General features: G+C 49.2%; 1 protein-coding gene across 3 annotated transcripts in view; it reads left to right on the top strand.

Moving 5' to 3' along the window:
- The window catches only part of NODAL (nodal growth differentiation factor), a 23,701-nt gene extending 10,906 nt beyond the window's left edge, over positions 1-12,795 (top strand). The window contains exons 1-3 of one of the 3 annotated variants that reach the window (XM_007524142.3): positions 2,990-3,214; positions 8,563-9,269; positions 11,893-12,795. In XM_007524142.3, the coding sequence (XP_007524204.1) occupies positions 3,022-3,214; positions 8,563-9,269; positions 11,893-12,045 (1,053 nt within the window). In that variant the 5' untranslated portion in view covers positions 2,990-3,021 and the 3' untranslated portion in view covers positions 12,046-12,795. Of the gene's footprint in view, positions 1-2,989; positions 3,215-8,562; positions 9,270-11,830 lie in introns of those variants that run through there. The other 2 variants (XM_060199336.1, XM_060199381.1) reach the window with 2 other exon arrangements.

The following is a 12,795-nucleotide window of genomic DNA, read 5'->3' as shown; positions in this document are numbered from 1 at the left end:
GGGGGTCAGGCGGTAGCGCAGCTGGTTAAGTGCACATGGCACAAAGCTCAGGGACCGTCAGAAGGATCCCCTTTTGAGCCCCCGATCCCCCTTTGAGCCCCCAGATCCCCACCTGCAGGGGAGTCACTTCACAAGGGGTGAAGCAGGTCTGCAGCTCTCTGTCTTTCTCTCTCCCTCTCTGTCTTCCCCTCCTCTCTCCATTTCTCTCTGTCCTATCCAACAACGAAAGACATCAACAATAACAATAATAACCACAACAAGGGCAACAAAAGGGGGAAAAGATGGCCTCCAGGAGCAGTGGATTCATCGTGCCCCATGAATTCACTGAGACCCAGCAATAACCCTGGAGGCAAAAAAAAAAATAGAATCACTATTTGTCAATTATGTAGGTTACCAACCCCTCTCTCCAGATCAAATTCTTAAGGCCTGGATCAAGATTCAGAAACCATTAGTCTAACAACACCTCAATAATACTTATCTCCAGACAAGTCTGAACACTGTGTCCTTACCAATTTACTTAAGTAGGCCTCTCTGGATCCCAACTCTAATGTGTAACTGTGGGGAGAGCCTGGTCACAGCTGGCTTGATGAGCAGACTGTCCAAGTCTCAAAGGTTTGGATCAAGATTCAGAAATCAGTCGTCTAACAACATCTCAATGACACCTATCTCCAAAAAAGTCTAAACATAACATCGTTCAATGATTTACTTAGCCAGGCCTTTCTTGGATCCCAACTCTAATGCATAAAAGCTGGTTGGGTGAGCAGTTGTCCAGTTCCAAAGGTCTAAATTAAGATTCAGAGATCAATAGTCTAACAACACTTTAATGATACTTATCTCCAGACAAGTAGGAACATAACTTCCTTTACCGATTGACTTAACTAGGCCTCTGTGGATTCCAGCTCTAATGTGTAACTGTGAGGAGAGCATGGTCATTGCTTGGCTGGGTGAGCAGACTGTCCACTTCTCATGACTTTCACTGGTCTGTAATGTGGGTCTCTCCTAAGTGAACTCCCCTTCCTGCTGTGTGGGCCATTTCCAAACACAAGCTTAGAGCTGGTGGCTGACTCTACTGAACCTCCTTCCATTTCCTCCCACCTGCTCAGGACTATAGCTATGGTACTTTGGAGCTAAGGGCATTCTGGGAAAGAAGCAGGCCTGCCTGGTGCTCCAGTAAAAGCCAGCCATCTGCTGATGGGCTAGGTATGGCTAAGAGAAGGGGTTGACAAGGGGTAGGTAGTCACAATTTTTAAATTATTGTTGGATAGAGACAGAGAGAAATTGAGGGGGGAGAGATAGAGAGGGAAAGAGACAAAGGGACACCTGCAACCGTCTTCACCACTCATGAAGCTTTTCCCCTGCAGGTGGGGACCAGGGCCTCAAACCTGGGTCCTTGTGCACTGTAATGTATGTGCTTAACCAGGCGCACCACCACCTGGCCCCAACACTTTTTTAAATATCTGACCTGACTCAGATATTTAAAAGAAGAGGAGGTTAGGACGAAATAAGCAGGACCCAGGGAGAGGGAAATGAGTTGCCTGAGATGAAACCCAGGCAAGAACCATGGCAGGACATGGGTAATGTGGGCAAAGTCTTTTTGTTCCTGAAACCACTAGGCTGGTGTGTGCTTGTGAACCGCGTTCCAAAATCACATGGTCAGCTACAACCCAGGCCCAGCTTCTGCCCTACCCTCCCTGGTTCCTATAAAGCAGTCTATCTTTTGTCCCCTACTCCTGCCCTCTGGCAGGGGCTCTCTCTCAGCCCCAGGAGAGCACTTCAGTGTATGTACTTTTTTATTTTATTATTTTTTTAATATTTCCCTTTTGTTGCCCTTGTTGTTTAAGATTGTTGGGGTTACTGATGTCGTTGTTGTTGGATAGGACAGAGAGAAATGAAGAGAGGAGGGGAAGACAGAGAGGGGGAGAGAAAGACAGACACCTGAAGACCTGCTTCACTGCTTGTGAAGCGACTCCCCTGCAGGTAGGAAGCCGGGGCTTGAACCGGGATCCTTAGGCTGGTAGGCACTTTGCGCCACATGCGCTCAACCCACTGCACCACCGCCCTTCTCCCTGTATGTACATTTTTTAAAAATTATTTTTCTTTTTCCTTTTTTAGAAAATATTTTATTTATTTACTGGACAGAGACAGAAAAATTGAGAGGGAAGGTGGAGACAGAGACGCCTGATGGTCGAAGAGGTGACACAGTGGATAAGGTGCTGGACTCTCAAGCATGAGGTCCTGAGTTTGATGCCCAGCAGCACATGTACCAGAGTGATATCTTTCTTTCTCCTCCTATTCCTCTCATAAACAAATAAATATAATATTAGAGAGAGAGACAGACAGACAGACCTTTGGCACTGCTTCACTGCTTGTGAAACTTGCCCCCTACAGGTGGGGTCTGGGGGCTTGAACCCAGATCCTACAGCACGGTAACAAATGTGATCAACCAGGCACCACCGCCCCACCCCAAGGACTTAAAGCCCATAAGCCATCGCCTGTGTTGCAATAGTTTCCCAGAAGCTAGTCCTTCAGATTCATCTTTCCAAATAAGGCCTGGCCTATGGTAAGGGGCTGCACCTAGCCTGAAAAAAAAAAAAAATCTATCAATATTTCCTACCTACTCCTTACTGAGCCTGATGGCCATCTGGAGCCTGGAGGGACCGAAAGGGCACAGGCCCCAGGTGAGGCAAAGCGGAGAAGTCACACTTCTGACCTGGGAGGTAGGCGGCACAAGTTTGCTGTGTCTCTGCAATGAGGCAGCAGGGAGATAGATGCCCAGGCCAACGTACTAGACGGTTCCGGTCTCCAAGGCTCCTCCAGTTTTGCAGGTCTCCTTCAGACCAGGTCCAATTATCGCCGGCTCCCAGTAGGGGCTCCCAAAGCCACCCATGGAGGGCGTGTGCGAGGGAGGGGGGTTTATGATTGTAAAACTTCGCCCCGGGAGGAGAGGAGGGGGGCGGGGCGGCCGGGGTGGCCCGGGATAAAAGGGGCGGAGGCGCGGTGGGCCGGCTCACCTCGCGCACCATGCCCGCCCGCCTGTGGCCCGGGCTGCTCCTGCAGGCCTGCTGCGCCCTGCTTCCCGCGCCCTCTGCGGTGGCCCACGTGCCGCTGCATCCCCAGGGGCGGCCTTCGTCGCCTGCCCCTCTCGCTTATATGCTGAGCCTCTACCGCAACCCGCTGCCCCGGGCGGACATTATCCGCAGTCTGCAGGCGCAAGGTAGGCGGCGCCAGCCCCTGCCCGCAACCGAGGACCCGGCCGCGCCCACCCCCAGACTCCAGAAGGGCGCTGCAGCCCGGGGTGCGGGGGTCCTCCTTCTGGGCGCGTGCACTAGCTCTGGGGCGCGTCCGGAGTTGCAGCTGGGGGTGGGGTGTGGGGTGTCTCTTTTGCCTGGGCTGGGGATTGGGGCTTGGAAGGGATTCTGGCGTCCCGAGTGTGTCCTGGATCCAGACTCCCGGCTTCGGGTGGGCTGAGCCCAGAGCTGTAGGGTGCACCCTGGTGACGCCGCTTCTTACCTGTGAGGTCTCTGCCTCTAGCGCGTCTTCCTGGCGCATTGGGAGTCCCTGAAAGTCCCTTGGCGGTCTGGCGAAGGGAGGCTAGGTGACAAGGGACACAAAACCCTTAGCACAGCCTGTGAGTGACTACAGGAGCTCCTTATGAGGGTTGCAGTTAGTTTGTGTTGTGGGGTTTGGTTTGGTTTCCATTGCTTGAGATGAGCGGGGGTCTGGGTGTTTGACGTTAGAAGGGTCTCGGGCAGAATGAAAACCAGCTGAGGAACCGGGGATCAGGCCTGTGAGAGGGAAACCTGGGATTAGGCATCGGGTACCCCGAAACTGAGAAGTGAGGTAGGGGCTAGATAGCATAATGGTTACGCACAGAGACTCTCGTGCCTGAGGCTCCTAAGTCCCAGGTTCAATCCTCCGCACCACCATAAACCAGAGCTGAGCAGTGCTTTGGTTAAAAATAATAATAGTAAATTAAATTAAAAATAAGATCAAGTCTTTTAAAAGAAAGAGAGAGAGAGAGAGAGAAATGAGGCAGTTTGGGTCCTCGAGTCCAGGCTCCAGAGGTGGCCCCGGTGACTCTGACTTCGCCTGTGCGGCTTGGGGGGGTAGCCGTCAGGGCCCTCGGCAGGCCAGGTGACGTGGCAGTGTAGCCTGGAGGAGGGGGCAGCGTGTGGCGGGCACCGGGCGGGGCCGGCAGGTGGGTGGGGAGCGCGGTGAGCCCCTCCCGCCGGGCCCCCTTCCTCCGCGCAATCCACATCCCGGCGGCGAGGGCTGGGCGCTGACCCCTGCCTGGGCCAGACGGTGCGCGGCGGGGCGGCTCAATCCACATCGCTCGGGCTGACCTCGCCCCTCTGGTCGACCCCGTGGAGGTGTGTGTGGGGGGGTCCTGACCCCCAGACCTGCCTCATTTAGGGTCAGAAGGCCGGTGACCCTCTCCGGAAGGGTCATCTGGGGACCAGCCAGAATAGAGACGTTCGGAAAGTGGGACAACTTAGAAATGACTGGGATGTCTAAAAGCTGCGGGGCAGAGAAGGGCTGGGGGCAGGGGCAGGGGCGCGGAGCATTTCTTCCTGGTTTGCCCCTCCCACAGTCCCGGGCTTTGTAGTGATGTTTGGGAAGTCTGGGGGACCAAGGGTTTTCTTCTCAAGTTTCTTTTTCTTTTTTTTCAGGTTCCATTCATTTTCTTTTTTAAAATTTCTTTATTGAGGGATTAATGGTTTACAGCCGACAGTAAAATAAAAGTAGTTTGTACGTGCATAACATTTCCCAGTTCTCCACATAGCAATTCAACCCCCACTAGGTTCTCCTCTGCCTTCATGTTCCAGGACCTGAACCCTCCACCCCACCCCCAGAGTCTATTACTTTGGTGCAATATTAAATTTCTTCTTTTGTAAAATAAGGGACTGGTTTTCTGTGGCTTGAATGTGAAAATATACATGACAGTATTTACCGCTTTACAATACTTACCTTTCAGTCTTTTCTACTTACTTATTTTGCTTTCTTTTTTCTTTTAACCAGAGCTGAGTAGTGCTCTGGTTAATGGTGGGGGTGGGTGGGGGTTGAACCTGGGATTTAGTAACCTCAGGCAGGAGAGTCTCTTTGCATAACCATTATGCTATATCCTCAGTACACTTTCTGCCTGCCTTCTTTTCTTTCTGTCCTTCTCCCTCCCTCCTTCCTTCCTTCCTTCCTTCCTTCCTTCCTTCCTTCTTTCTTTCTAACAGGAAAGGGTAATGGTGGAGAGATGTCCTAAACCCAGGCTATTCTTTCTTGCGGTTTTGTAAACCACACTAGGACCAGGAGAGATGAATGTGTTGGGAGTCTGCATCTCACATGGTTAACCTATAGTACAACCTTCTGGTTCATCATCTGCAAAATGGTGATAATTATGTGGAAGACTTAAGGAGACATTATTTGTAAACAGGCTTTGTTTGAGGCAAAAGTAGACAAGACAAGAACATTACAGAATTAACCTCCCTCACAAGAACTTGACATGGCAATTGTCTTTAGCATATAATGTTGATGGACCACCCTGTCATACCCCCTCACACCATCTTTTTCTTAGAATCCCTTAACCCAAAGTTTCAGTACCCTCTTTGAGGAAAGGGAACCCCAGTGTTTGAACCTAGTCACATCCACCTTCATAACTGGCAGGTCAAGATGCCTCTGGGACCTGTTCAGTCAAGTCAGCTTTCAGTGCAAATATGGGTTCCAGGATGGTCGTTTGTTGTGTTAAGTGGAAGATACAGTTTGTTTTTCCCCCAGGGGTAAGCATTCTTAGCTTTTGTCAGCCATCAGTAACCCCCAAAGGATTATGCACCCCTATTCTAAGGAGAGTCAGAGCTAAGACCAGTGAGCCGCTGTCTGGGGGAGGCTTGTGGAGGCAGATTCTGAAGCTGGAAAGAACATCTCTCCCTGGAGGTCAGGAGATGGTTGATGGCCATCAGTGTTGACTGCACTGTGCTGACCACAGCACTTGGCACGCATTATCTTAGTAAATCATAACAAATAAATCATAAAAAAAACTCTGTCAAATAGGGGCTGTTTCCTGTTACAAAGGAGAACCAAGACCCAGAGAAGGAATGTTAACTGCGGCGTGTGAAATGGCAAGTGGCAGGGTTTGAATCTCAGGAGACCCGTGGTCCCTGCTCTGAATTACTGAGTTGAAATGCCTTTCTCCACAAGGACATTTGTATATTCAGGCATATCTCATTAAAAAAAAAAAGTCTTTGGAGAGATCTGTTTTATTTTTTATTTTACTTTTTAATTGTTTATGTGTTTGTTTTGAATACAGACAGGGAAGGGGAAATAGAGGAGAAAGACAAGACACCTGTAGCCCTTGCTTCACCACTCATGAAGCTTCTCCCTTGCAGGTGGGGACCAGGGGCTTGAAACACTGGCCATCCCCTTGCATTATTATTATTATTGTTGTTGTCATCATTATTTTAACAATGCTCTACACCAGAAAAAGTTGTGATTTGCTGAAGACTCAAAAGCTAACTTTTTTCGAGTGGTGTATTTTAATTAAAGAGTATACTTTTTTTTTTAGACATAGCACTATTGCATACTGAATAGACTACAGTATAGTGTTATAGTGTAAGCATAACTTCTATATGCATTGGGAAGCTAAGAAATGTATGTCTTTCTTCTAAAAATGTGGTGGTTTTTTGTTCTTGTTTTGAGATAGACACATAGGTAGGTAGTGCAGGGGGTGTGTGTGTGTGTGGGGGGTTGAATCTGGTAACTCTGCCTCAGGCATGAAAGTCAAGTGCACAACCACTGTTACAGCTCCTGACCCAATAATTGTTTTACTCTGGTGATCTGGAACCAGATCCGCCGTATCTCCAGTACACATCTACACTTGAGATAAGTATACACGTAGGTATGTTTTTTTTTTCACTAGTGGTTTAATATTGTTTTAATAAATTACCAGATTTCATACCCACACATGATGGATATAAGTCACCAGTGGACAAAAAGTGTTTTGAATTCCTGGTCTAGGTAGCCAGGATTTGCTATGTGTCTCACCTACTCCAAGGGGTGGGGGAAGGCAGGGTAACCTCAGCTCTTTCTTCACACCTCTGCAGAGACTTGCTAGTCAGAGTGGTCACTTCCTCTTACAAGTGCTAATGAGGAGAGAAGTGAGAAAGAGTAGCTGGAGCCGGGCTGGATGCCGCAGCTCAGGAGGCAGAAACTGGGGCGGCCCCTTGGAATGCGGGCTGAATTTTCCTGAGAAATTCACTTGCAACTTGACAACAGATTTCCTGAAACATGGATAGATATTCAAAGAAAAAAAAAAAAAGCAGTTGAGTGGTCTGCCCAGTGAGGAACTCAGAGGTCGTTACCACCCTGAAGATATACCCATGACTACTCAGTAGTCATGCATATTCAATGAGGCTAGTGAATGAATTCTTACTTTTCTTTAGCAGGAAACCTTCAAACTTTTTTTTTTTCCCTTTGGGAGGATCCTCCTGATAATGCAGAGGTGAAGAGGGCATTGCTCCTCCCATTCCAAAGGAGAGGAGACTGAGCTTGAAGGTCAAGTGATCTGAAACACCACAAGTACTTTTTTTTTTTTTTTAAATCAGAGAACTGATCAGCTCTGGTTTATGGTGGTACGCGGGACTGAACCTGGGACTTTGAAGCCTCAGGCATCAGAATCTCTTTGCATAGCCATTATGCTATCTACCCCCCACCCCACAAATACCTTCTATTCTGTACTGTCTGGGCAAATTAGTAATGGACCGAAATAAATGGGAGTGTGCTTCTCCATTCCTGTCATCCAATCTGAGTATAACCGTACAAGGAGGGTGGGAAGGGTGTGTGTGTGTGTGTGTGTGTGTGTGTGTGTGTGAGAGAGAGAGAGAGAGAGAGAGAGGGAGAGGGAGAGGGAGACTGGAGAATGACCTGGGGGCAAAGAGCTGAGCACCCTGCAGGTAGACAGGAAAGACCCCTGGGTGACAAACTACAAAGACAGGCTTTGAAGGCCTAAATGCCTCAAGTTCCTACCTTCCTTTTTTTTGGGGGGAGGGGGGGAGTAGAGTGGAGAGAGCAGCCAGTATTTGACTTCAGTTGCCTGAGATTTCCAGACCTTTCGAGGACAGGCATTCCAGCTTCATGTGCCTGTGAAATATAACACCCTTTCCAGTGGGGAAAGAAGCCAGGGAAAGTTACTTGGTTCTGAGTAACAGAGGGAGTGAAAGTCCCAGGTTTAGGTCAGAAAGCACAGGGCTTGGCCTTAAGCCTTGTGTGTGAAGGGAGACAAGTTTGTCTTGTTTTTACCGATCCTTCTCACCAGTGGCCTGTTCTGAAGCGGAGTAACAGAACAGCAGTTTGGCTCTGCCACCTTCCAGGAATGGCACCACAACGGCACACTTTAACCTCTCTAAGCTTCGGTTTTCCTCATCTCTAAAATGAGCTCAGTTAAACCTTCCCAACTCCTAGGGCTGGCGTGGAGGATTGAGACGTGACTCATGTAAGCTCCGGGCTTAAGTGCAAGCTATGCTGAAGCTACAAAAAGCCTCCATTCACCCTGCTGTCCTCCTGATTTTCCCCACACAGATGTGGAAGTGAATGGGCTGACTTGGACCTTCGCTTTTGACTTCTCCTTCCTCAGCCAAAAAGAGGATCTGGCATGGGCTGAGCTCCGGCTGCAGCTGTCCAGCCCTGTGGCCCTCCACGCTGACTTCCCCCTCTCCATTGAGATTTGCCACCAGCCCAAGCTGGATGATGAGCGGGACTCAGCCAGCTGCCTGAAACGGATCCGGATGGACCTGTTCACTGTCACCGTGTCCCAGATCACCTTTTCTTCGGGCAGCATGGTCCTGGAGGTGACGAGGCCACTCTCCAAGTGGCTGAAGCGCCCGGGGGAGCTGGAGGAGCAGATACTGAGTTTGGCTGGAGAGTGCCGGCAGCAGCCCCCCAAACCACCTGTCGCCAACATCACTGAAGTGACGCTGCTGCTCTATTCTAACCTCGCCCCTGAGCAGAGGCGGCTGGGCGGCTCCACCTTGATGTGGGAAGCTGAGAGCTCCTGGAGGGTCCAAGAGGGACAGCTTTCTCGGGAGAGGGGCAGGAGACAACGTCGCTATCACGTGCCAGACAAAAGCCAGCTGTGCAGGAAGGTCAAATTCCTGGTGGACTTCAACTTGATCTCATGGGGTTCCTGGATCATCTACCCCAAGCAGTACAATGCCTATCGCTGTGAGGGCGAGTGTCCCAACCCTGTGGGGGAGGAGTTCCATCCCACCAACCACGCGTATATCCAGGTGTGTCACCAGGCATGGGGACGGGGGCGGGGGCAGTGAGCTCTGGCAAGCAACCTGGTTGCTCATCTGGGGGACAGGATTATGGCTTTGCTGTGAAATATCTGTGTTCATTCATTCAGGTACTACGATATGGCAGGTCTTGGGCTCAGTCCTAAGAATATATAGGTGACTACATTCTTGGAGAGCATATGTGGAGACAGCCCCATTGGGCAGCCATGTCTTTTATTTTTTCCTTCCAGGGTTATCGCTAGGGTGCTACTTGTGCTACAAATCCACTGCTCCTGGAGGCCATTTTCCCCATTTTGTTGCCCTTGTTGTTGTAGTTATTGTGGCCATTGATGTTGTTGGATAAGACAGAGAGAAATGGAAAGAGATGGGGAGGCTGAGGGGGGAGAGAAAGATAGACACCTGCAGACCTGCTATACTGCTTGTGAAGCGATCCCCCCCCCCCCGCAGGTGGGGAGCCGGGGCTCCAACTGGGATCCTTCCGCCGGTCCTTGCGCTTTGTGCCACTTGCGCTTAACCCACTGCGCTACCGCCCGACTCCCATCCCATGTCTTTTATTAAATGACAGGTGACAGTGTAGGCTAGAGGGTTTCAGCTCCTTCCCACCCCTGATGCTGTAGGAAAGAAAGTTCTAGAGGGTTTCAGCTCCTTCCCACCCCTGATGCTCTAGGAAAGAAAGTTCAGGATTTGCTGTTTAGGACTAGACAGGCCTGGTTTTGATACCCACTTACGAGCTGTGAAGTAGTGGTGAAGGTGCTTACTCCCCCTGAGCCTCAGTTTGCCACTTAGAAAGTGGGGGGTAGCACAGCCATATTTCAAGGGTGTGGTAGGTTTAAATGAGATGATATACAAACTATATGTTTAGTCACTGGTTGAGAGGCAAGGTGGTGGCATGCCTGGTACAATGCACACGTGACCATGTACAAAGACCCAGTTCAAGCTCCTGATCCCCACCTGCAGAGGAGAAGCTTTCTGAGTGGTGGAACAGACTGCAGGTGTCTCTCCTCTCTCCACCCCACTTCTGTCTCTCATTTAAAAACCAAAAAAGAAAAGAAAAGAGTCATTGGTCGATTGCCGGCATGTTTGAATGTGTAATCTCATTACTAGAAGTCTATGTCCCTGATGACATGGGTGGTGTCAGTGGATTAACAGTATTTCAGCTGCTGTCCTTTTTGCTGCATAAAACGGGAGTTAAGACCCCCTATTTTGCAAAAGCAGATAAAGTCTGAGGCTACTACCAGGTACCACCAACCCAGCACACCACCACCCGTCCCCCTGGCACTAATTAAAAGGTGGTAGAGGAGCGGAACAGAAGGCAATGACTTGGGACTGCAGAGAACATGGCCTCAGATGGAGGATATTATATAAGCTCCTGCCCTGCTCTCAGAGGTCATAGGAGACCAAACTGTCTTTACGTTATTCCCTGAAGCCTAGACTGAAAACCTCTAAAGACTGGCGCTATATCTTTTGTGCCAGGCCTGGGGTGAGGTTTCTGGGCTCTGGGAGCATGTGAGCTGAGCTCGTGGCAGAAGCACTGGTTGTGGCCAGGGCCCTAGGGGACCTGTTCTCGGCAAAGAAATCATACCTCACTTCATTCAGTCAACCTACTGCAGTGTGATCAAACAGAACCAGACAGCCAGCTAGTCCCAATCAAATACTCTGACTTGAAAAGAGAATATATGGGAGTCCAGCGGTAGTGCACGCGGCGCACGTGGCGCATCACCGGTGTAAGGATCCCAGTTAGAGCCCCCGGCTCCCCACCTGCAGGGGAGTCACTTCACAGGCGGTGAAGCAGGTCTGTAGGTGTCTCTCTTTCTCTTCCCCTCTGTCTTCCCCTCCTCTCTCCATTTCTCTATCCTATCTAACAATGATGACATCAACAACAATAAAACTACAACAATAAAAAAACAAGGGCAACAAAAGGGAAAAATAAATATAAAAAATTTTTTAAAAAAGAGAGAATGTATGACCTAGTGGGCAGGACCCAATTCCAGAGTGTCTTTTTTTTTTCTTGATTAGGAGGGGATTAATGGTTTACACTTGATAGACATTGTACAGTAATTTGTGCATGTGTAACATTTCTCAGTTTTTCACATTATAATCTAAGCGTGCACACACACACACAAACACACATACACAGTCCTTCTCTTTGACTTTAGTGAAATACACCAACTCCAGTCCAAGATGTGCTTTGTGTTTTCCAGAATGTTTACTGACTATTTGTCCTTCTGAGCAAAACAAAGCACATCTCACAAGAATTTCTACATGACTCTTCTGCTATATATTTCTGGAACTAAGCCAGGACTTCCTTGGGATATTTTTTAAATTGGCATTCACTCAAGACTAGATCAAAAGAACATACAATTTAACCATTGCCAATACCCTTTAAACAGAAGACTCTAGAGGCTGTATCTGGTTATTTTAAAGTTATTTTAAATGTCAGAGCGTGTCCTGTATTGCTATACTGTATGAAAGCAATTTCCCTCTGATTTTGGGGTTTTTTGCATCCAGAAAAAGTTTTTTAATCCTCTGTGTCTTTCTTCCTCCTTACTCAGAAATGCTACTATTCTGACCTGCCCTTTGGGATGTGAAGTGACCCTTCTCCTCTTCTTCACAGAGTCTGCTGAAGCGGTACCACCCTCACCGAGTCCCTTCCACGTGCTGTGCCCCTGTGAAAACCAAGCCACTGAGCATGCTCTATGTGGACAATGGCAGAGTCCTTCTAGACCATCATGAAGACATGATTGTGGAAGAATGTGGATGCCTTTGAGGAGCTTCTAGAAGGGGCCTGAGTTTTTGCCTGTCCCCTGTGAAGACTGGGAATATCCTGGAAGACACAATAACCATCTACCCCAAAGAGAAGTGAGGAGGCAGGTGGAGCAGCTCCAGCCCTGAGGAGGAAGGGCTGCTCACTCTGCAGATGGAGGCTCTGTGGAGTCCCGTTGAACAGAGGTCGCTGTCGGGAGAGGAAGGAGGCGGCCAGGGAAGCAGGCTCTCTGGGCTTTCTCTTTACTGAGGACAGGGTATGGGGAAAGCATCAGTGCAAGAATTCTTTTTCTGACTTATTTTTTTAACCTGCCACCCCCAGAAGTTATACGTAGAAGTTGGGGAAGATGTGTATTTATTTTTTTTTGACAAGATTGTCTATAAATTTTATGTACTTTCAAAGTTAATTCAGGACTAAAGTCCAGGGTGGTTGGTCTTTGACAGCCTCCGCTTCCACCAAGATAAGTGTTAAAGTCAGTGGGTTCTCGTGGCCTCAGGCTGGGTGAGAGGAGCCTCCTGCTTCCAGGCTGGCCTGTAACAATCTCTTGGCTTGTCCAGAGGCTCAGTGGAGTGCGTCTCTGCTAATGAACTGCACAAACACAACCATTGTACAGTCTCCCTTTGAAGGGAGAAGCCAGAATTCATCCAAGAGAACTGGCCGCACTGAACTGCAGCAGCTGGAGGCCTTGGACACCCCCTGCTCAGTCTGCCTGGGCAGACCCTGTCCGAGTCTATTAAACTTGGTGGCAGCTTA

The sequence above is a fragment of the Erinaceus europaeus genome, chromosome 1 (assembly GCF_950295315.1).
Source record: "Erinaceus europaeus chromosome 1, mEriEur2.1, whole genome shotgun sequence".
NCBI classification, from domain to species: Eukaryota; Metazoa; Chordata; class Mammalia; order Eulipotyphla; family Erinaceidae; genus Erinaceus; species Erinaceus europaeus.
The sequence above is the reverse complement of the archived record's forward strand: the minus strand, read 5'-3'. Positions and strand labels throughout refer to the sequence as shown.